We start from the raw sequence: 25096 nt of genomic DNA on the forward strand, positions 1-25096 counted from the left end.
AACTTGGATGGAGGAAGTTTTGGGATGAGAGAAAACTACATAGAATACATAAAAAATACAAAAAGGAAAAAAGGAAAAGGATGTTAGTATGTTACTGGCTTACCACTGAAGGCATTTACATAAGTATAATAACTTGAACAATGAATAATGATGTAACCAAAGCAAACATACTGGGAGGAAAGGCTAGGGCAGTGTGCTTATATGGTAGAGGCGATGAAAGAGAGCTAAATTCTCATCTTCTGCTTTAAGGAAGACAATAGAGACTAAGCAGAATAAAAAGTAACAATATAAACCTATTAAGTTAGAGACATTGAGGTAAATACCAAAAGAATCAGATCAGGTAAAAGAGTTGAAAGTGAATGGTTTTAGGAAGCAGGGAAAGGGGGAGGGAGGGTATAGAGGACTGTTCATTTTCACAACCACCTCTGTGGAACCACTTGACTCTTTATGTATATAGCTTAAAAATATAAAAAGGTAATCTGACACATTTGCTACTATAACTTCATCAATAACATTGAATAAATATTTCCCAAGGGCCTATTTGGTACCAACTGCTGGGCTAGAACCTGCAGTCACCACCTGGAGGCAGCCCAATGGCTACTGGCTGCGGCACATGGAGCTGCCATCCAAGGGCTTTGGGGGGTCAGCTGAGGGCAGGGCACAGACATAGAGTAGAATGGAAGACAACTCCATGGCCATCTGATATTCGGTGCATACTCAGGTGAGGCCTGATTCCAGGAGCCCCTACCATTTAGCTAGAGAAATTTAATAAGCATTTTGAAAGGGAAAACTTTGGAAAAAAGAAAGGGATAGGGATAAATATTTGTAAGTCATTCTAACAGGAAAAGAAGCAGGGGCAACAGGAATTGATCAGACATCCAGGAAGAGAATTTAAAAAGAAAAGGAAGCTAAAAAGAAGTTTTAAAGGAATTTCACTTTTGTGCTCTGGCCAGGATACTTTGTGATCTTCAAGAAAGAGATGGCTTTCTTGATAGCCCTTGTGGGTGAGTTAAGAGGAAGTTTCTCTGATTCCTTCCTTATCATTCTCTGGTCACTTATGATTTTCTAAATGTCAAGTGTAGCAACCATTTCTCAGTATTTACCCATTGGACACATTTGCAACATTTGACCTTGCCAACAATCCCTTTAATTCCGACATGATTCTTGTTCTTCCCTTGATTTTTGTGACATGCCCCCCCCACCTCATGACTCTGTTCTTCCCTGGTTCTCCTCCTCCCTCTGTGATGAGTCCTTCTGTGGGCCTTCTTTGGCAGGTAGTGGTCAGGTAGTTGTCTTCTCAAGGATGTGTGCCTAGCTGAAGAGTTTGTAGGCAGATGGGACAGAATATTCAAGAAAAAATGTGACAGAAATAACGAGAACAACCACACCACTACGAACAATGACTACAGCAACACAGCCAGTGGGACACCAGTCATGGTTATGATGCTGATGAAGACAATGTGGCCAGCTGCAATGTTAACTGTGTCTTAAGAGTTTATGGGCTAGAGACAGGAAAATGGTATTTTGACATCCTGCTGGCTTTTATTAGCCAATTTACCAACAGGTAACCCAAAGACCCAGATCCTGTTTATAAAATATTTATTGTTACATACTTATAACCTGGCCAGGTACAAAAAGGCTTTCCAGTGATACATATGATAAAACTGAATTTAAAATATGAGTGAACAGAATATAAGATGACATCAACACACCAAAAATACGACTCTAATATATAAGAATATGCATTCAATGCAAAGCTTAAATCATTAAAATAGCTATTACAATTGAGGTATGTATATCAAATATTCAATATCTTTTATATTTTCAGAGCATTTTATATACCCATATGAAAACGTTTATGAGAGTACTGCTAAAAAATGTTTAATGACAAAAATGTATGCTAGTTTCAGTTTATAGTTAAGCACAATTATTTTAATCATATATTAAGTAAAATACAGCTATGGGGTGCCTGGGCGGCTCAGTCGGTTAAGCATCTGCCTTCGGCTCAGGTCATGATCCCAGAGTCCTGGGATGGAGCCCCACATCAGGCTCCCTGCTCAGCAGGGAACATGCTTCTCCCTCTGCCTCTACCCCTCCCCCCCAACCCCGCTCGTGCTTTTTCTTGCTCTCAAATAAGTAAAAAAATTTTAAAAAAGAGTAAAAAAAGAAAAAGTAAAATACAGCTAACTTTACTTTAGAAACCTAATCTTGGTTTAAAAGCTTGTTGAAATTTATAACTTTTCAGAAAACACATAACACTCTTACACAACTAATAGAATATCCTACAGCACACGATCAAAACAGAAATACATCACCATCTTGTACCAAATCCAGAATTAAGTGTAACCTTTTCTATTTATCCCAAGAAAGCCACATGCAAGGATTGCAGAGACAGAAGAGTGCCTCGGAAAGCTGGCCTACAGCAACAATGTTTGTCTTGCAATGCCAGAATCATTTCTAGAGCCTGCCACTTTCATGGCATACTGATATAGAAAGTCTTAGTAAAACCAAATTATTCTAATACATTTTTAGCACTGAAGGTGAGGCCGACTTTGCTCACTGATGTGAAGCCAGGCTGACCACAGTAATGTGAATGTGCTAAACCCAATGCTACCTGTGTGTGAAAGCACCTTTGAGTATCTTAATTCTTTTTCTTGGCTATGTTTTTGTAAATTTGCTCCAAGTCCTGGTTTATCTCTCAACTTTAACTTACATTATATTCAGCTTTCTCCTCCTAACCACTGAATTCTTCTTCTGTACCTCAAGAAGGTTTTCAAATCCCCCTTTCTTCCAAGAAGTCCCCCTTGACTTGTTGGAATAGTAGTCCTTGAACCACCTCATTTGGGTATGGGGTTTTTATGTGCCTACCCTTCATTCTCTGAGCCATAAAAGCACTTACTTGTCCCTATTTTGCTTAAGTTTTATTATCCTCTGGCACTTATGTGCTTCTCTGAGCTGTGTCACTGATGGAGGGACAGCAGAAAGCATGTTTAGCTGGGAGGAAGAATTGGCCATGGTTAATTTAAGGAGTGATGAAGCCAGACAACTCAGTGACACATCCTGCCCTGGTGGTCTTAAAGTCACTAACCTCTCTCTTAAGCCCTGATTTCCTCATCTGTGAAATGGACATAATACCTTCTAGCTCATAAGGTTGTCAAAAGGCCACTGGGAGGCTAAATGAGGTAATTTGGTGTAATGCCTAGCATACGGTAAGCCCCCAACAAGTAGAGAATTAGCAGAACAGCTGATAAATGCTTTCTGACAATGATTAGACAAATATAAGGTAAACTAGACTTTATTTATTTTGCCCATTAAAACTAGACATAAAAAGTTATATAGCTAATGAAAATGTAGAAATAAAGACCCTTAGGGAAAAAAATGACAATTATATCTTGTATTAAAGACACATTCTTTATTGGACAAATGCTCTGTAGTGGATATTTAAAATAACACAAACATTCAGGACTGTAGATTTGTAATTTAGTTCATCATCATGTTAGATACAATAGTTAACATGCTTAGGAGAGACAATATTCTGTATGTTCCTTAATAAGCTTTATCAAGCACATTTGTAAAAATTAAACTTTCACTTTTAGTTATTATGATTTCCCCCATACACCAAATGAACAAACATAACAACACAAGTCAATTTTAAATAATGGATACTGTATTTGGCTATACTGTACTCTAAAATTACTTATATTAGTAAAGATATTAATTTCAGCCTTAAAAAGGGGGATTCTGTGAGATCCATGGAAACGTTTGCGAATCCTGACACACAGCCAGCGGATAAGAGAATTACTCAGTTTTCTGAGTGAATGGTATGATAAAGTTAGGTAGGGGAAGCTGCCTTTGAAAGAGATCACGGTGCCCTGCACCTATTCTGGTAAACAAAGTTAGCAGCGAATATAGGACAAATAGCATGAGGTTCATCAGCAGTTCCTACTGCTTGGTAACAGAGGAGTGTCTTTGAATCTTCAGAAAACACAGACTCTGCCAGAGCAATGTTCTTTTAGCTACCGAGCAAGACACTTCAAAGGGTAAGGAGTGGTGGAGAGAAACGACATTGTCAGAGGGGCAGGAGTGAACAGGGGTGGGCAGGAGGGCCAGCTGTCACCAGGGGGCCTGCCTTGTTCTTTGGGAGGCAGTGAAGACTGTAGCTATTCCCACCAGCATCTATTGGGGTATCCAAGCTCCACCACAGTAACAAATGGATCCTCAGGGACAGGCAATGCATTGACATGAAAAGACACATTAAATTAAGAGTGAGTGGGACAAAGAAAAGCTACACCGAAAGGTGCTTAATGTTTATTAGCTTGGTGAGAAATAAAAAGTAGGCAGCAAGACACAAAGTTAACTCATGGACATCTGGACCACAAATAATGTACCCAAATATAACATTTTCTTAGGCAAACTGCAAATTTTCTAAAACTCCACTTGAATTAGGAGAGTTAGAGGTATTTGTATGAAATAAAGTTTTTAAGTACAGATGTACAATTTAGGACAGTTAAAGTTCCAAAGATGTCTAAATATAACTTCCCAAATCTTCTTAACAATCTCTCCATGTGTCTTGGAAGCTCCAGACACTAAAAGTCTAATATAGGAGACACTGAAGAACGTCTTAGTTACATCACATGCCATCTCAAAGCACTCCCTGTAAAAGCAGCTCTTCCTGCAGCATTCATCATGCAACATCTAGCTAAGAACATATATATTTAAAGGTATCTTAAAGACATATAGGACCTAATGTAATAAAAATGACAAAAGTTATTGCTTGGGCATTTCAAGCAAGGTCATTTTGGTTGAAATAAAACATATACAAACATCTTTCTAAGCTACCAATTTGGGGAAAAGAGAGAGAGTGCAAACCTAATGCTTTATATGCCAATACCTTTAGGGCACTTAATAAAGTGATAACAATTTATTACTTGTTATCTTTAGAATGCCCCTTTTTTTGGTGGTATTTATGTCTTCATCATAGTTGAAGAAGCAGCTTGGAAACAGGTGAGCTGCAAGTGCATGCTACTCTTGAACTTGTTCAGCAGCTCTTCCAGTAACCTGAAGGGAGGAGAAGCTATTTTACAACCTGGCAGAGTGAAGATTGCCTAGCAACATAAGAAAACATGCAGGGGAGCCAACTGCCCAGCTTTAGCTTCTGCTTATTGAAGTTATTTACTTATTGATTCTTAACTCAATAACAAGTAAATTAGTCAAAGAAGCTAGTCAAAAGGAATATATATTTATATACATATTTATATTTATATATAAAAATCTCCCTCCTGTCTCCTTTCCCTAGATTAATTAGATTTCTTCCTAAACACATTAATGCTTGGGCCTGTACTTTTTTTAATTCACTTTTTAAAAATTTCAAAAATACTAAAATGTACTCTTTTTGGCATACAGTTCTATGAACACTGATAAACACATATTAGCAACCTAATAACCCCCATAATCAGGACACAGAATAGTTCCATCACCCTCCAAATCCTCTTGTGTTGTCCCTTTGTAGCCACCTTTCTCCTTACCCTCACCCCTCGGCAACTACTGGTCTACTGTCTGGCTCCTCCTATTTTGCATTTTTGTTTTGAACACGTATTGGAGAGTGGTAAACTGAAGTGGTGAATTAAGCACCAGAAGACTCAAGGTCAGTCCTAACTCAGTGGGCAAATTATACTAGTATTTGATAACTCAACTGCTTTCTTTAACTGGTTTGATGTATAATTTTAGGGCCAGAAAGGATCTTAGAGTTCATTTGGTTCAGATGAAGCAACCAAGAAGTGGGCTTAATGATACTGGGGTCAAAAGATTATTTCATGGGTTTAACAATGCCCAAAATTAGAACACCATCTCCATGTGACATTTTCCCAGCCTCACGTGTTCTCTCTGCCCTCTGAGTTTCCATAACACTCATCTATGCAAAATCCCAGAGCCTACACAACGGTTTTCATGTCTATAGACTGAGCAGCCAAATGCAAAGGCAGGTGGACTTCAGTTATGGTTAGTAAAGGAGCAAAGACCTACAATGTTTCCGCTACCTCAGTTCAGGGTAGGTTGAGCATTTATGAAATTTGCCTGGCCTACATTTTGTCTCAGGTCAGAATTTCCTGTTTTATGAGTAGCAAAGTTTAAACTCTGGCCAAGACCATTAACATAGTGTTAGTGAAACATATACAATTTCATTATGTCATGTGTATAAATTTACTTTTTTTATTACTTTATGTTATATAAAGCAAAAAGCATACATTGCTGGGTCACTCAAAGGAAAAAATCATCAAGTCCTGCCTTTTACTGGTCTTTTTATATTTCTCTTAGTATTATCTTCTTAAAAATGTAGGACAATAATATAGTTTACTGAGTCAAAATAAACTTTCTTAAAATGTTTTCTATATTAGTCACTTAAAACAAGAAAAGAACTGATTTCTAAACTGCCATAAACCCAGAGGAAAGGTTTTACCTTATTCTGTCACTTTGAAGACAAGCCAGGTACAGCCAACATAATGCATACTATTCAAGGGCTATTAAGTAGTGCTTTTCCTTAAATCCAAATCATTATCTATTCAAAAAGTACTTTTAGGTAACAAAACGTTGTTCAACACATCTTAACTGGTCCTCGAAAACAGCATACAGAACTTACTTTTTATCTGCTCCGCTTGAAAGCTGAGGCAGGGCTTCTAAAGCCTGTTTAAAACTAGACCTGGAACACAGACAAGCAACATTTAAGTTGAAACATTTCATATTTCTAAGGGGAATTAAGAGCATCATTAAAAATTCTTAAGCATATTTTAAATATAAAGAAACCAGTAAAAGCCAATGAAGCATGTAGAAATATGAGAAAAAGTAAAAGTGAAAAAACAATAGAAAAAGTAAAAGTAAAAGTGAGGGTATAGTGTATAGTTCCCAGGCAGAGGCCTTGTAGGAGTAGGGTCAGAAAAAACTCAACTAGGAAATGAAACAGAACTTGAAAAGCTAAAAGAGAGACTGATTTTGACAAAAGGATGCTACTCATGATACATGAAAGCTTAATGTGGACATGTTCAATTTTTAAAAAGTCTTTTCAAAACAAAACTGAACTATTAAAGCAACTGGTAAGAAAGGAAGGAAATGAAGTAGAAATAGGGATGATCTTGTGACAGATTATACAAATGAGGACATTTATAGTATTGACATGTACAGGGCCTGATTTACAGCCAATATCTTACATTAATTAAATATAGTCTATAGGATTTAGTTATTATTATATCTAAAATTTGTAGGATAAATGGAGATTGACTGATTGATTTTAATTCAACATCCTCTCTTTTCATGAAAACCTAAAAAGGTGTGAATTAAAAAAGCCCACCAATTTGGTATGCTTAACTTTTTAAAGTAGAAAGTACCAGAAAAGCTACTGAATCAAATAAAAAGCCTTTTAGGGGAAATTATTTGGTAATAACTTATACTGGTCACTAAGGAATAATTTTTAACTTCTCTTCTTTTATAACTTGTTGTCTAAGGGTAAAGAAATAAATGTAATTATTCTTGACTGTAAGGTAGTCTTTGATTTTGTATTAGAAAAACAGATCCTCATCAGTGTACTAGCAAACATATTTTGGGCAATGTTTCTCAAACTAGTGGCAAATATCACAGCAACAAACAGACTACAAAGTCCCAAGAGGATTATAAAAACTGGTAGTGGAAAGCTTCAGTTGTTCCTCGTTAGGGCAAGGGATAGGTTATAGCTTGTGGGCACACTTAGCTCCCTTTCCAATACGAAATTGACTTTCCTCTTTCCTGATGTAGAGAGGAGTCTCCACTGTTATCTCTACCATCATCTTAAACCTCTTCTCAATTAATCAAAAGAAATGTAATGCTATTATTCTTTATTTTTACATTTTGACAATAATGATGATCATGAAGATGATACCACTGATTATTTGTAGACCAAGAGTCTAGAAGGTAACTTGGCATATTTTTAATTTAATTCCCCCAAAACTTTGCCTAGAAAGTATTTATTATTTTTCTTTCATAGATGAGGAACTTAGGCTCTGAAAGTTTAAATTAATAGCAATAAATACCTAGGTACTTACACAAAGCAGGCACCCACATCAGATAGGGACTGAGTGGAGTGCCCTCCATCATTTATTATTTAATACTTTATGTAGAAAAATGATGGCTGGGAAAAGGTGTGGCTAAAAAACTAACATGGGAACCATCTAGAAATGGCTTCTGGTCAGCCATCATGAACAGGAATAAGAAGCTAACTTCATTCGTTAGGAAAAACTTTTAAAAGTCTTTTCAGTTGTAATAAACACAGTAAAATTGATGGTATAAGCCATGTCATCAAAAGCTTGGAAATGAATAAGTATATCAGACAAAGTGTCCTGAAACATTTCACTTGTATACTACTTGGACATTACCAGTATAACCCAGTATATTTCCTAGGTACTATTGACAATGGAGTAAACAATTTTGTATAGGCAAGTAGTTAGTGATGTTTCAGTTCACCTACTGATATTTCAATGATAGGAAATCCTGACTTTCATTCAAAACAGCTAAAAATTATCATCAAATTTCCACTACAAAATTTTGTAGAGAAACCACAAGCCTTCCTCTTATGCTGATACTTACAATGCTTAAACTGTCCCTCAGAGTCTGCTATGAATAGATTAAGATTCAATTCTTATTTTCTCCTTTTTGCAAGAAGTATATAATGCTCCGATTTATCATTATGAGATTAAGATTTATCTTACTGAATGAAAACATAAAATCATATTAAGTCTTTTTTCCTTTATATTATGCTACAAAGAACCAGTATTAGGGGGCTTTAGCTTTTTATGCTTTTTAGCTTTTAAAAATTAATCAAATATAAACTTTATCACTTTACAATCATGAGCACTCAGTCTGATCAGTTATCTTTACAAAGGATTTTATATACTAATAAGCTTTATTTTATTTTATTTTATTTTATTTTATCTTTTTATTATGTTCAGTTAACCAGCATATCATAAGTTTTTGATGTAATGTTCAATGATTCATTAGTTGCGTATTACTTTATTTTTAATGAAGCACTCAGAACAAAAACATTTAGCATCTCACTTGCTTTCAGGCGTCAGGTGAACAGCCACAGTATCCCTCAAAGCACAGATTTCAAGCCGTGCCTAAACATGAGAAAAGGACAAAGTGACCATAGGGAACTGCATCAATTATTAAATTGAAACAAGCGGACAGTCTCCAGCCTGCTTACTGCAGGGACAAGGTTGACAGAAGACCACTGGCATGTAGTTATCCCCCACCTACCATGGTGACTATTAATTATGAACAGACTTTCTAAAACACTCCAAAGAAATCAGTTATGACAAAATATTCTTTTATTGAAAATTAACTTAGAGTCAAGTATGACTGTGTGAAGGCAGGCAGTCAGATATCTTGTTATAAAAAGGTTCAACCTATGCAAGGATTTTCCAGAAAGCTGTATTTACTACCTAACCAGTAATTTTTCCTTTAGTCTGTTTGTGAGAAGAAGCAAAATTTGAAACACTGTCCCTAGATTATTGCCCCACACAACAGATTTAAGAAAAAATGGATTGGCTTACTTCCTTATACCTATGCCCTTTTGGGCATACTGACTTTAATCTCAAAAGCTAAAATAAAGCTCTGCAGATTTAATGCAATGTCTATTAAAATCACAGCTGGCTTTGTTTGTTTGGTGATTGTTTTTTATAAAAATTGACAAGTTGATCCAAACAGACAAAACCATCTTGAGAAAGAGTAACACAGATAGAGAAACACTTTCTGATATCAAAACTTTCTATAAATCTATAATAAGATAGTGTGGCACTCCTATATGGACAGAAATACAGATCAGTAGAATAGGAAGAACGAGAGACAGACTAGTACATATGAGGAACACAAATCCCCATAGCAACTGGCTTGGAAAGCAAGAGGGGCCAAATTTTGTAAGTTTTTGCAACCAGCAGGTGGGAAGCCTAGAGTTTCAAAGCTCAGCGGACTTGGCTGAGATAGACTCTGCAGGGCATTATGCTGCTCTTGGAGAGAAGGCTGGCAAACAACCTGGATACAGACTGCGAACAGTGATCTGAAGAGCACCTGGGGCACACAGTGGGGAGGCTATTTGCTCACTTGGAGTACATCCCAGAGAGAGGGTGTTCAAAAGACACCCCTCAAGGAAACAAAGGAAATGGCATGTGCCATTTCCCTCCCCTGCCCATCACCATAAACACAGGGCTGCCTGTGGGAACAAGCATAGCACCACACTCACTACCTAACTTGCTTACACCAAGCCCTCTCCCCCAAGTTCCTGTGGAACCACTCTTCCCAATCATGCTTGCCTTAGTCCCAATGTGGTGGGTCTCCTCCCTAAGAACACTGGCTCAAATCCCTGCCAACACCATGTCTTCCCACCTGGGAGTTTTGCACAGCCTCAGTTCTGGCAGTGGTGGCAACAGGTCTCAGTTCATAAGCAGACAAGAGCATACCTAGTTAAAATGTGCCACGTTAAGGCCAGGGACCACACCCTGCCCAAAAAGGAGTCACTGCAGACAACTGGCCTGAAGGATAAAGCAGCCAAGACAAAACAGCAGATCACATGCAGCATATCCAGGAGATACTCCTGGAAGTGCCAGGCCCTGGAACAGTAGACACTACAAAGCAGGGCACTATAGGTCCTCTTCTACATTAGGCCATTACCCTCAAGAAAAGGAGACATAGCTGACTTTCCTAAAATCAAGAAACAGGCACAGAGACTTAGAAAAAATTACAACACCAAGAAATTTGTCACAAATGAAAGAATAGGACAAGGCCACGGCTGGAGGTCTAAGCAAAACAGACATAAGTAAAATGCCTGATTGAGTATTTAAAGCAATGATCGTAAGGGTACTCACTGGACTTGAGAAGAGAGTGGAAGGTATCAGAGAGACCCTTAACACAAAGATAAAAAAGAACTAATCAGATGTGGTTTTGGAAACACATCATGCTGCTGGGGTGGGGAAGGAGCTGCAGTTATGGAGAAGGGTGAGAGACTAGCACATATGAGGAAAACAAATCCTGCAAGAGATGAGATTAGAAACATGTTTGATGGAATGAACAGTAGGCTGGAAGAAGCAGAGGAATGAATAATGACCTAGAAGACAGAGTAATGGAAAGTAATCAAGCTGAAAGAGAAAGGGAATTATGCAAAATGAGAACAGACTTAGGGAACTCAGTGACTCCATCAAACAAAGTAACATTTGTATTATAGGAGACCAAGAAAACAGAAAAGGGAGCAGAAAATTTATTTGAAGAAATAGTAGCTGAAAACTTCCTTAATCTGGGGAAGGAAACAGATATCTGGATCCAGGAGGCACAGAAAACCCAAAACAAAATCAACAAAAGCACACCCATGCCAAGATATGTTGTAATTAAATTGGCAAAATATAGTGACAAAGAAAAAAAAAATTAAAAGCATCAAGACAAAAGAAGACAGTAACATACAAGGGAAACCCCATAAGGCCAGCAGGGGATTTTTCAGCAGAAATGTGGCAGGCCAGGGGCACCTGGATGGCTCAGTCAGTTAAGTGTCTGCCTTCTGTCCAGGTCATGATCTCAGGGTCCTGGGATCGAGGCCCATGTCGGGCTCCCTGCTCTGTAGGGAATCTGCTTCTCCTTCTGCTCTCTGCCTACACTCATGCTCTCTTTTTCTCTCTCAAATAAATAAATAAAATCTTTTAAAAAAACAAAAAGAAAAGAAATGTAGCAGGCCAGAAGGCAGTGGCATTATATATCCAAAATGCAAAATGGGAAAAATCTGCAGCCAACAATATTCTATCCAGCAAGGCTATCATTCAGAATAGAAGGAGAGATAAGCAGTTTCCCAGACAAAGAAAAACTGAAGGAGTTCATGACCACTAAACCAGCCATGCAAGAAATAGTTAAGGAGATTCTGAGTGGAGAGACCAAAAGTGACAGTACGAAGGTAGGAAACACAAAAGCAGTAAAAATGAATAATTCTGTAAAAAATCAGTCAATGAACTCATTAAAAAAAAAAAAAAGGATGATGTGACATATGACACCATATACCTAAAATGTGGGGAGGGGAGGAGTAAAGAATGGGTTCAAACTTAAATGACCATCAACTCAATATAAATTGCTATATGCACAAGATGTTATATAAAACCTAATGGTAACCACAAATCAAAAAGCACTAATAAATATGCAAAGAATAAAGAGAAAGAAATCCAATTATATCACTAAAGACAACCAGCAAACCATGAAAGAAAGACAAGAAAGGGTCAGACAAAATCTTCAGAAACAACCACAAAACAATAAAATGTCAATAAATACATATCTATCAATAATTACTTTGAGTATAAATGGACTAAATGCTCCAATCAAAAGACACAGGGTGACAAAATGGATAAAAAAAGCAAGACCCACCTATATGCTGCCTAAAAGAAACTAATTTTAGACCTAAAGACACCTGCACATTGAAAGTGAGGGGACAGAGAAATATCTGTCATGCATATGGATGTCAAAAAAAAGCCAGGGCGCCTGGGTGGCTCAGTTGGTTAAGCGACTGCCTTTGGCTCAGGTCATGATTCTGGAGTCCCAGGATTGAGTCCCACCGTCGGGCTCCCTGCTCGGCGGGGAGTCTGCTTCTCCCTCTCCCGCTTCCCCCCTCTTGTGCTCTCTCTCTCTCTCACTCTCTCTCTCAAAAAAAAAAAAAAAAAAAAGCCAGTATAGCAATACTTATTTCAGACAAAAACAGACTTTAAGACAAAGACTGTAACAAGAGACAAAGAAGGACACTGTATAATAATAGAGGAGATAATCCAACAAGAAGATATAATAATTCTATATATCTATGCACTCAACATGGGAGCACCCAAATACATAAAACAGTTAATAACAAACATAAAGAACTAATTGATAATGATACAGTAATAGTAGGAGACTTTAACACCCCCCAATTACATCAATGGACAGATCATCTAAATAGAAAATCAACAAGGAAACAATGGCTTTGAATGACACACTGGACCAGATGGATTTACAGCAGAGTAGACATTCTTTTCAAGTGCACACGAACATTCTCCAGAATAGATCACATATTAGCCCATAAAACAAGCCTCAACAAATTCAAAAAGACTAAAGTCATACGATGCATCTTTTCTGACCACAATACAATGAAACTAGAAATCAACCACAAGAAAAAAATCTGGAAATAACACAAATATATGGGGTTAAATAATATGTGACTAAACAATGAATGGGTCAACCAGGAAATCAAAGAACTAAGAAAGTACACAGAAACAAATGAAAATGAAAACACAATGAGACAAAATATCTGGAATGCAGCAAAAATGGTCCTAAGAGGGAAGTATACAGCAATACAGGCCCACCTCAAGAAGCAAGAAAAATCTCAAAACAAACAACCTACCTACCCTAAAGGAGCTAGAAAAAGAACAACAAACAAAATCTAAAACCAGCAGAAGAAAGGAAATAATAAAGACCAGAGCAGAAATGAATGATATAGAAACTAAAAAAACAACAGAACAGATCAATGACACCAGGAGCTGGTTCTTTGAAAAACTCAGTAAAACAGACTTATCAACAAAAAAAGAAAAAGGACTCAAATAAAATCACAAATGAGAGGAGAAATAACCAACAGCACAGAAATACAATTATAAGAGAATATTATGAAAAACCTATATATGCCAACAAATTGGACAACCTGGAAGAAATGGATAAATTCCTAGAAACATATAAGCTACCAAAACCGAAACAACTCCCACAAAGCAAAAGCCCAGTACCAGATGGCTTCGCAGATGAATTCTACCAAACATTTAAAGAAGAGTTAATACCTATTCTTCTCAGACTATTCCAAAGAATAGAAAAGGAAGGAAAGCTTCCAAATTCATTTACGAGGCCAGCACTTCCTTTAAACCAACACCAGATAAAGACAGGACTAAAGAGAACTACAGGCCAATATCTCTGATGAACATACATGCAAAAATCCACAACAAAATACTGGCAAACAGAATCCAACAATACATTAAAAAAGTCATTCATGATGATCAAGTGAGATTTATTCTTGGGTTGCCAGGGTAGTTCAATATTTGCAAATCAATTAACATGATACATAACATCAATAAGAGAAAGGATAAGAACCGTGACAAAGTGCAATTTCCATTCATGATAAAAACCCTCAACAAAGTAGGTTTAGAAGGAACATATCTCAACATAATAAAGGCCATATATGAAAAACCCACAGCTAAGATCATCATCAAGGGGGAAAAACTGAGAACTTTTCCTCTAAGGTCAGGAACAAGACAAGGATGTCGATTCTCACCACTTTCATTCAACATATTACTGGAAGTCCAAGCCACAGTAATCAGAAAACAAAAAGAAATAAAAGTCACCTAAATCCATAAGGAAGAAGTAAAAATTTTACTATTTGCAGATGATACTACAGATAGAAAACCTGAAAGACTTCACCACAAAACTGCTAGAACTGATACACAAATTCAGTAAAGTGGCAGGGTACAAAATCAAGGTACAGAAATCTGTTGCAGTTCTATATACTGATAATGAAGCAGCAGAAAGAGAAATTAAGGAATTGATACCATTTACAACTGCACCCAAAATAATAAGATATCTAGGAATAAACCTAACCAAAGAAGTGAAAGACCTGTACTCTTAAAACTATAAAACAATGATACAAGAGATTGAAGATGACACAAAGAAATGGAAATACATTCCATGCTCATGGATTGAAAGAACAAATACTGTTAAAACATTTATACTATCCAAAGCAATCTACACATTTAATGCAATCCCTATCAAAATACCAATAGCATTTTTTGCAGAGCTAGAACAAACAATCCTAAGATTTGTATGGAATCACAAAACACCTCAAATAGTCAAAGCAATCTTGAAAAAGAAAAGCAAAGCTAGAGGCATCACAATTCCAGACTTCAAGTTATATTACAAAGCTGTAGTGATCAAAACAGTATGATACTGGCATAAAAACAGACATACAGATCACAGAACAGAATAGAAAACCCAGGAAAAAACCCACATCTACATGGTCAATTAATCTTCAACAAAGCAAAAAAGAATATCGAGTAGGAAAAAGTCCCTTCAACAAATGGTTGTTGGGGAAACTGGACAGCAACATGCAAAAGAATGAAACTGGACCTCTTTCTTATACCATACCCAAAAATAAATTAAAAATGAATTAAAAACCTAAATGTGAGACCTGAAACCATAAAAATCCTAGAAGAGAACACAGTTAGTAACTTCATTGACATCAGCGGTAGTACACTTTGTCTACATAGGTCTCCTGAGGCAAGGGAAACAAGAGCAAAATAAACTACACCAAAATAAAAAGCTTCTACACAGCAAGGGAAACAATCAAGAAAATTAAAATGCAACCTACAGGATGGGAGAAGATATTTGCAATGACATATTTGATAAAGGGTTAGTATCCAAAATCTATAAAGAACTCATACAACTCAACACCCAAATACCAAATAATCTAATTAAAAAATGGGCAGAAGACATGAACATTTTTCCAAAGAAGACACAGATATGGCTAATAGGCACATGAAAAGATGCTTAACATCACTCATCATCAGGGAAGTGGAAATTAAAACCTCACAATGAGGTATCACCTCACACCTGTGAGAATGGCTAAAATAACACAAGAAACAACAGATAGAGAAAAAGGAACTCTCTTGCACAGCTGGTAAGAATGTTAACTGGTGCAGCCAATATGAAAACAGTATGGAGGTTCTTCAAAAAGTTAAAAATAGAACTACCCTACGATCCAGCAATTGCACTACTGGGTATTTACTCAAAGAATACAAAAGCACTAATAAAGGGATAGGTGCAACCCTATGTTTACTGTGGCATTATTTAAAATAGACAAATTATAGAAGTAGCCCGAGTGTCCATCAATTGATGAATGGGTAAAAAGGATGTGGTACACACACACACACACACACACACACACACACACACACACACACAGTGGAATATTATTCAGCCACAAAAATGAATGATATCTTGCCATTTGCAATGACATGGATAGAGCTAGAGAGAATTATGCAAAGTGAAATACGAGAAAGAGAAATACCATACGATTTCACTCATATGTGGAATTTAAGAAAACAAAGGAGCAAAAGGTTAAAAAAGAGAGAGAGAAAAACCAAGAAATAGACTCTTACATATAGAGAACAGATTGCTGGTTACCAGAGGGGAGGAGGTGAGGGAAGGTTAAATAGGTGATGGGGATTAAAGAGTGCACTTGTCATCATGAGCACTGGGTATTGTATGGAAGTGTTGAATCACTACATTGTACACCTGAAACTAATACAACACTGCATGTTACTATACTGGAATTAAAATAAAAACTTAAAAAAAAAAGTAAAAGCAACAAAAGAAAAAACTGATAAATTAGACTTCATCAAAATTAAAAACTTATGTGCTGCAACCTATAGCTTCAAGAAAGTAAAAAACAGGTGCGCCTGGGTGGCTCAGTCATTAAGCATCTGCCTTCGGCTCAGGTCATGATCCCAGAGTCCTGGGATTGAGCCCCGCATTGGGCTCCCTGCTCCACGGGAAGCCTGCTTCTCCCTCTCCCACTCCCCCTGCTTGTGTTCTCTCTTTCGCTGTCTCTCTCTCTGTCAGATGAATAAAATCTTAAAAAAAAAAAGAAAAAGAAAGAAAGTAAAAACCCACAGAATGAGGTACCACTTCACACACACTAAGATGGCTAGAATCAGTAAGATAGATAGTACAGGTATTGGCGAGGATGTGGAGAAATTGGGATCTTTATACATTGCTGTTAGGAAAGTAAAACGGGACAGTCAGTTTAAAAACAGTCTGGCAGTTCATCAAAAGATTAAACATAAGGTAACCATTTGATTTAGCGATTCCCCTTCTAAGTATATACCCAAGAGAAATTAAAATATATAAAAATGTGTATGTGAATGATCTTCTTATTAGGTAAAAAGCAGAAACAACATGAATGTCCATCAAATGAAGAGCAGATAAAGAAAATGTGGTATATTTATACAATGAAATATTATCAAAAGAAATGAAGTACTGGTACATGCTACAACCTATATGAATCTTGCAAACATTATGCTAATAAGTAAAAGCAGCCAGTCACAAAAAGCCATATTCATATGGTTCCATTTATATGAAAGTTTCAGAATAGGCAAATCAGAGGGATAGAAAATCATGGAGGGGCATGTGGGTGGCTCAGTCAGTTAAGCATCTGACTTCGGTTCAGGTCATGATCTCAGGGTCCTGGGATCGAGCCCCACATTGGACTCTCTGCTCAACAGGGAGTCTGCTTGCCCCTCTCCCTCTGCTCATGCTCTCTCTCTAATAAATAAATCTTTTAAAAAGGAAGGGAAGGGAAGGGGAGGGGAGGGAGGGAGGGAAGGGAAAAGAAAAAGAAAAAAAATCATGGAGACAGAACGCAGAATACTGCTTGTCTGTGGCTGGGAAGGGAGGTTGGAAGGACAATAGAGAGTGGCTGCTAATGGGTCCAAGGTTTCTTTCTAAGGTGCAATATTCTAAAGGTGATTGTGTTGATGGCTGCACACCTCTGTCAACATAGAAAAAAAAAATCACTGAATTGTGTATACTTTTTACCCTGTAGCCAACACTGTATGGCAGGTAAGCTATAGCTGCATAAAACTTTTAAGAATAAAAAAAGGTAACCTAAAGCTTAAACTTCTTTGCAAGCTTGAAAAAGTGACTTTACATACAGATCAATTGTCTTCAGAGCTTCTGAAGAGGCTCTGAATGAGGAAGCCCACAGCTTACACTCTCTACCTTTGACTCAGGTACCTACCATACGTGTGATGCTCAGGAGACTATTTAAAAGAGACAGCCTTTCTTCTCCAGCAATGCATAAAACATAAAACAATGATAAGAGACATGGCTAGTCTTTTAAATAAGAGTTAATTAGAAATTCTGTAACCAATCTAGTGAAACTTTTTCTGTTTGGAAAGCAGTAGGTTGGTTTCATTTTTCAGTGCCTTAGAAGCCTAGAAAATAGTTTGTAACTAGAAAGCAAATATATGGCGGTTTGTCTCTATTATTTATACTGTAGTATATATAGAAACAGATCTACAAAGAGAGTATCAAACACAAAGAATAAGATAGAACTTTTAACTGAATATTGTAGAAGGATTAAATCACTGTAAAATTAATCTTTGTGCCCAAATTTTATTCAAAGTGATAGGTGTTTTAATTAACCTATGAATTATGCCAACTATAAAAGCTGTGGTTATTTATAAAATACACATAGAACTGTACACCAGAAACTGTCATGTTAAAAGATGAGCTAAAATCACCAAACTATCATTGCACTCCTCTCTAAACTGGCTCTCAGGAAGGTTCTGAGAAGACTGATCCATTGGCCCTTATTTTTTTTTAAGATTTTATATATTTTATTTGTTAGAGAGAGAGAGAGAGCACAAGCAGGGGGCGCGGCAGACAGAGGGAGAAGCAGGCTCCCCACTGAGCAAGGAGCCGGATATGGGCCTCGATCCCAGGACCCTGGGATGATGACCTGAGCCAAAGACAGATGCTTAACCCACTGAACCACCCAGGTGTCCCGATGCATTGGCCCTTATGTAAGTGATTATTACAGGTTAACGTGTAATCCCTCTGAGTTATCCGCCCAAAAGAAAATAGCCTAACACAGTGATTCCCAATGGGAGAGGGTGAAATGGGGCAGGGGTTAGATATATTTGAACTTTCCAATATAGAAATAACTGCCCAGTTCCTAGGAGGCCAGTAGTCTCATGGACATGCATGTATCAAAGAAGCCCTCCAGCTAAATCTGATCTCTCTTCCTAACCCTTCCCTGCTAGCTTTGAGAGAATTTAGCCATCAGGCCCCTCCCTAGTAATCTCAACCACCCAGAGGAAAGCACTATCCTGAGACTTTTTCCACCATAGATAGTTTTATCTGTTTGAGAATTTCATGTGAGTGAAACCCATACAGTATGTGAGCTTTTGTGTAAGCCTTCCTTCACTCAGATGAATGCTCCTGAGATTTATCCAGGTGGTACCGTAATCTGTCCTCTTTAGTGCCGAATTGTATTTGGTTATATGAACATATCACAGTTTGTTTATTCTACTGATCGGTACCTGGGCTGTTTCCAGCTTTTGGCCATTATGTTTTCAGTCCTCTTGGTTAAATACATAGGATTGGAACGGCTGGGTCATAGGGTATGTTTAGTTTCTTTCTTTCTTTCTTTCTTTTTTTTTTTTTTAAAGCAAGAGCTTTTCTTGTCACTGTACTATTTTACACTCCCAACAATGCGCAAGACCTCTAGTTTCTCTTCAGTCTTGCCAACACTTGGTATTTAAGTCTTTAATTTTCTTCATTCTGGTGGATGTGTAATGGTATATTATTGTAGTGCTAATTTTCATTTCTCTGATAACTAATGATGTTGACCATCCTTTTATTTTATTTTATAAATTAACTGATTAGCCATTCTGACTCTTCTAGAAATAAAATTACATGTATGCTAGACTTTTTGATGTTGTCCCAGAGGTCTCTGAAGTTTTTATTTTTTTCCCAATGATTCTTTTCTCTGTTCTTCATATTGGGTAATTTCTGTTGATTTACAAATTCACTGACTTTCTCTTTTGTCCTGTCTAATCTGCTGTTATTCACATCCAGTAGACTTAAAAAAATTCATATATTGTATTTTTCCATTCCAGAATTTCCATTTAGTTCCTTTTTTGGGGTTTCTATTTTTCTGCTGAGATTGCCTAACTATTTCATTCATTATGAGCATGAATAGTCTCCTTTACATCACTGTACACAGCTGCTTTAAAGTCCTTGTCTTCAAAATCCAACATCTGTGTTATCTCAAGATTGGTCTCAGATTGCTTTTTTATTGAGAATGGGTCATATTTTCCTGTTTTATTCTGTTTGTGCATTTCATGTAAATTTGGATTGTTTCCTGGACACTGTCAATATTATGTGTGGAGACTCTGGATTCTAGAATATGCCCCTGAAGAGGACTGATCTTTGTTTTGTTTGTTTTAGCAAGGAATTAACTTATTTGGACTCAAACTGAAAACTCTTGGCTCTTGGGCAGCACTTCAATTCTTACTTCAGTTCTTCTAGCCTAACTGGGCTGGCTGAAGTAGAGATTGACCACACACGTGTAGCTCAGGGGTCAACTAGTGACTTAGGCAGTGTATACACAAAATTTATGGCTTTTTCTTTCTGCTCTCTAGGATACCTCACTTTCCTGTAATTGTGGATGCCCTGAAGCCTATTCTTCAAGCCAAAATGATAGCAGGTTTTGTGAAGTTGTAGGCATCCCTTGGCCTGCCTTGAGGCTAAAATCTGTAAAAAGTGAAAAATTCCTCAAGTGCCATTTCTTCCAGAATCATTCAGTGATGGTCATTCTCCAGTATCTTCAGGTTTTGGTTTTTATACTTTTTATTTTTCTACATTACTCAAGATTATAGTTGTTATCTGTAGGGAGTTGGCCTGACAGAAACTTCCTCAGCCACTACTGGAAGCAAAACTGCCAGTACTTTTAAAAAAACACATTTGCAATGCTCTAGATCACTGCAGTTCACAGGTAGCAAGTAACTCTCCCATATGCGTGCATACCCTGGCTGCTATCCGTTTGATTATATACATACCAAGAAGTATCTGGTTTATAGAAGTTCTATTAGTTATAATTATGTAATTTAAAAAACTACAACATAAACCAATGGATTATGAGAACAAAGGGACTGTTGTCATTTCTATGAAAACTGCCTGAATGGTTTGAAAAGATTTATTAAAAGTCACTAAAAACTTCCTGTGAAACTGAATTTAGTGAAGACAGTTGTAAACTAAAAAAAAAAAAAAATCACACAACTTTAGAAGGAATCTGCATTCAGATAATTTCACAAGAGTCATTAAGGTCTTGCTCTACTCCAAAGAAACAGAAACTCTAAAACTTGTAGACAATGCATGGGTATGGCTTATAAAAAAGATATGATAGTAGATGATAAATCAGCAGATACATCAAAAAAAAAAAAAAACAAAAAACACCCCAAAACCTGTCTGTATATCATAAGATTGATGATTAAAAATACATTTATATGTTTTAAATGAAATAAAAGTTCAACATGGAACTGAATTATTTTGGTACCTGTAATGCTCCATTTTTACTGAAGGATGAAACACACTGCATCAGTCGACTTAGCTCTTCAGAAACTGCTTCCACCACCTTGGATAGAACTCGAGGTACCAATTCTTTGGAAATAGTGAACACCTGATGGAAGGGTTTAAAGTAAGAAGAAATGATGCATTATGGGAACATTTCCTGACTTGAATTTGTTAAAAACAAAGAAATGCACAAAACGAAGTAACTCACTAGGTCATATTTTTAAAGGATCATAATTATGAATGAAAGGAAGATATAGACTTATACTTAAGTTGTATTAAGTGATTCATGCCAAAACTAATCCTCTTAAAATATATTGGCAAATATAATTCTGAAAGGTATTGTTGATATTGACAAACTAAAAATAGTTTCAAAGATTTCTTCTTCCTCTTGCCCTTTTCACAAAAAGAAATATTTAAAGAGGAAATTATAGAAATAAAAATATACTGTGTCAATTTTTTACCACAATTAAAAGAAAAACATACTGGGTCAGACTCTTCTTAGATCAAAACAAACACCATATCATACTGGGCACTTTACTGTGTATTGGACAACAAAGTCCCCAGTTTTACTATTTGCTGAATTTAATATGTATTTCCTTTCATTTGACATAAAACATTATTTTCAAACTTTGAATCTTGATATTTTCAGGCTAAGAGCTATTATATTTGATAATGTGGTGAAACATTTTACTATGCTGATTTATAAATTTGTCAAGTTAAGATCATGTAGGAAATACTAAATAATAAACATTATGAATGAAATTCTACTTTCAGTCATTGAGAAAAATTAAATACAAATCATGGTTATTGATAGTGAACATTAATAAAAGCTGCCTCTTTAAGAATCACAATCATCACTAAAAATGCCTACATATTTTGCAATTCCTCTGACTACCACCTGTCCATCTACCACAGAAATGCTTTCACTGACTGATGATTTAATTTTATCCTCTAATTTTACTGGAAGCTAACATAATAAGAAAGCATTTGTATATCTTTGATAAAATCATGATAAAAATAATTTTAAAATATATGTGATAAATTCTTGCTAGAGTTAAATCATATGTAAACTTTATATTTATAAAGGAATGTATGTGTTTTCCTTTATTAAGAAATGAAAACTATAACATGCTGTATTTCTCCTGCTCTAGTTACTTCAAATTTAGAGCCAAATTTAGGAACAAGATAGCATTCTCTGCTTCCTTTGGTTACTCTTTTGTTTTAGCCTGGATTATCCATGTTTTTCCAGTTTACCTTGACAACCTCTGATAATTTTGGATGAAGACAGTGGTATAAACTAAATACACCTACATCAGCTACATACAGCTTAAAAGGCACTCAAGCAACAGTGGAAATTATCTAATGATAACCTCCTTGCTTGGCCCCATTTTATCTGGTCACCCATCAGTCTATGAGCTATAACAACTCTGAAAGTACTGGCAAAGCAGTGAGTAACGGATTGTGAAATTATAGAATAGGTAGTCATAGTGGTGATAATGGTGATAGCTGTGCTTCTTTTGATGTTCCTTAGAAGAGTCCTTCTAAGAAGGATGTTAACAAAGGAGGTTAATGTAAAGCTTAAGATGATAATGCTTCAAGTGAGGGCAAGTTTTAGCAAGAACCAGAGGTATCAACATCTACATGTACCTAGTCAGCTGCTGATAGGAAACCATGCACCTGCTTCCTAACCTTAGGCTGCCCTTTCAGCCTATCTTTCTAACAAGTCTAGTTTTCTGGAATCCCAGGCTCTATGTAAGAACACACTGCTACATGAATAAGACACCAATGCTTATTTGTATCCTGGTTAAAAAGAGGTTAATGAATTTTCCAAGATAAGGGATTTAACATACCTTTCAATTCAAGATAAGGAAAAAACATCTTTTCAATCTCTCTTCTCCTTACCTTTTGAACATTAATGAATTTAGTTTTAAACACACACAATTTCAGAAAAAAAACTCTCATAGTTAAAAAGCACAAGTGTGTGTGTGCATGCATGAAGATAGAGTTGTGTTTTATTTATACTCAAGATATATTCTGAAGGGAAAAAAAGACTACCATAAAAACCATCAAATTTGCCTCTTTTTCTTTTTTCCAGTTACCCATATTTCTCAGTAACATCTAATGATAGCTTACCTCTGCATGCACAGCAATTATATTCACCAATGCTTCTTTTAAATAGTTTCTGACACCTGAAATCAAGATGAGGGAGGGAAAAAAAGGCATTTAATGGAAAGAAGCTACCCATCTCCCTTGACGGCATTACTGTGCACTGTACTATCGCCTTAGAGTTTTCTAAGGAGAAACAGAAAGTAACACTACCACTGTCTATTTCCTTTTGAAGGCCAAATGGTAAAAGGACTATTTTCGTACAGGTTAAAAAAAAAAAAAAGTTAAATTAGGCATTTTCTTTGTTTTTCCATTTCTGTCATTATTTCTCTGAAACTGATGGTCAGTCTTTCAAAATTGAAATTTATTTATTTTTTTTTAAAGGTTTTTTTTTTTATTTATTTGACAGAGAGAAAGACAGCCAGAGAGGGAACACAAGCAGGGGGAGTGGGAGAGGGAGAAGCAGGCTTCCCGTGGAGCAGGGAGCCTGATGTGGGGCTCGATCCCAGGACTCTGGGATCACGACCTGAGCCAAAGGCAGACGCTTAACGACTGAGCCACCCAGGAGCCCCTCAAAATTGAAATTTAAAACTCTCCTTCAATTTCTTCGTGTGTGTGTGTGTGTGTGTGTGTGTGTACATACACTCACATTAGCAGACCAAAAAAAAGAAAAAGAAGGAAGATATTTACCAAAGCTTATAAAAGCTAAATATCTATTATAACATTTTATTTCCAAAGGTAAAAGTTAAGTTATGCAGAATGACCATTTTGACCTTAAAAAATTACTTCTAGGAGAAACTTCTGACAAAATCAAATCTGATTCTGTAAAGCAAGTTAAAGATTGGACAAAATACAAGATTTCAGGACAGTATAGGAGATTTAACAGTACAGGAGTCTGAAGTCAGATTATCTTGGATCAAATCCCAGTTTCATCACCTACAAGCTATGACTTCTGGCAATAAGACTGAGAGCCCAGTTTTCTATCAGAGTATAAGAGCAGCACCTATCTTGCAGGCTTATAGTGAGGATTATAGGAGATAATGCATGTGATTAGCCCTAATATCCACAGGGCTCAGTAAGAACTTTTATTACCATTATTTTGTAGGAAAAAAATGTTAAAACAAAATGCTTTACTGTAACTCTAAAGAAATTACTTTTACTTGGAGTGGAATATTACTTCAGAATGCCTTCTAGAATTAATTGCAAATACTGAGAATTCCTTTTCTACAGAACAGAAAATTTAACTGTATTGTAAAATCATGGATGTTCATAGTAACAATATTAAGGAGAATCTTTTTCTATAATGTCATCTAAGCTGATTATTTAGAAAAGTTGAGATTAAAGGCCAAGAACTATAATCAACTTTCTGAACTGACATTTTCAGATTCTAAATATATAACTAGCTTTTGGTTCTGTCATATGCTATGGTATATAAATAGGTACACTATTTTTCTTTTGAGGAGCTAATTTATATATACTTTGGGATATGGAGGTTCATGTGTTATTAATTCTCTTTTTCTGGTGGAAAAATTGAGAAAACTGTTGAAGAGCAAACAAATATAATTCAGAAATTAGTTGAAATCAACTAATTGCAAGGTACAACAAGTCTTAACTGGGAGGTAGGAGAGAAAAATATCAGGAACCTATTGTAAGTGAAAGTGAAATAGACTACCTTGCACTCAAGACCAGAAAAGCTTTCTTCCTCTAAGAGGAAAGTCATACCACAGAGTTGTTCCCTTGGATTGTTCACCTGCTATGTATAGTCAGGGCAACAGGGAGACCTGGCTGTAACATCTGTTTCTGA

General features: G+C 36.4%; 1 protein-coding gene across 5 annotated transcripts in view; it reads right to left on the reverse strand.

Moving 5' to 3' along the window:
* Positions 1-3392: 3392 nt before the first annotated feature.
* Positions 3393-25096, reverse strand: part of EXOC2 (exocyst complex component 2) — a 256500-nt gene continuing 234796 nt past the window's right edge. For all 5 annotated transcript variants that reach the window (XM_036072478.2, XM_036072479.2, XM_036072475.2 and 2 more), the window contains 5 exons: positions 23320-23375; positions 21170-21292; positions 9076-9137; positions 6635-6694; positions 3393-5058 (listed from right to left, as the gene is read on the reverse strand). In XM_036072478.2, the coding sequence (XP_035928371.1) occupies positions 4965-5058; positions 6635-6694; positions 9076-9137; positions 21170-21292; positions 23320-23375 (395 nt within the window). In that variant the 3' untranslated portion in view covers positions 3393-4964. The remainder of the gene's footprint in view (positions 5059-6634; positions 6695-9075; positions 9138-21169; positions 21293-23319; positions 23376-25096) is intronic.

This window comes from Halichoerus grypus, chromosome 9, assembly GCF_964656455.1.
Source record: "Halichoerus grypus chromosome 9, mHalGry1.hap1.1, whole genome shotgun sequence".
Taxonomy (NCBI): domain Eukaryota; kingdom Metazoa; phylum Chordata; class Mammalia; order Carnivora; family Phocidae; genus Halichoerus; species Halichoerus grypus.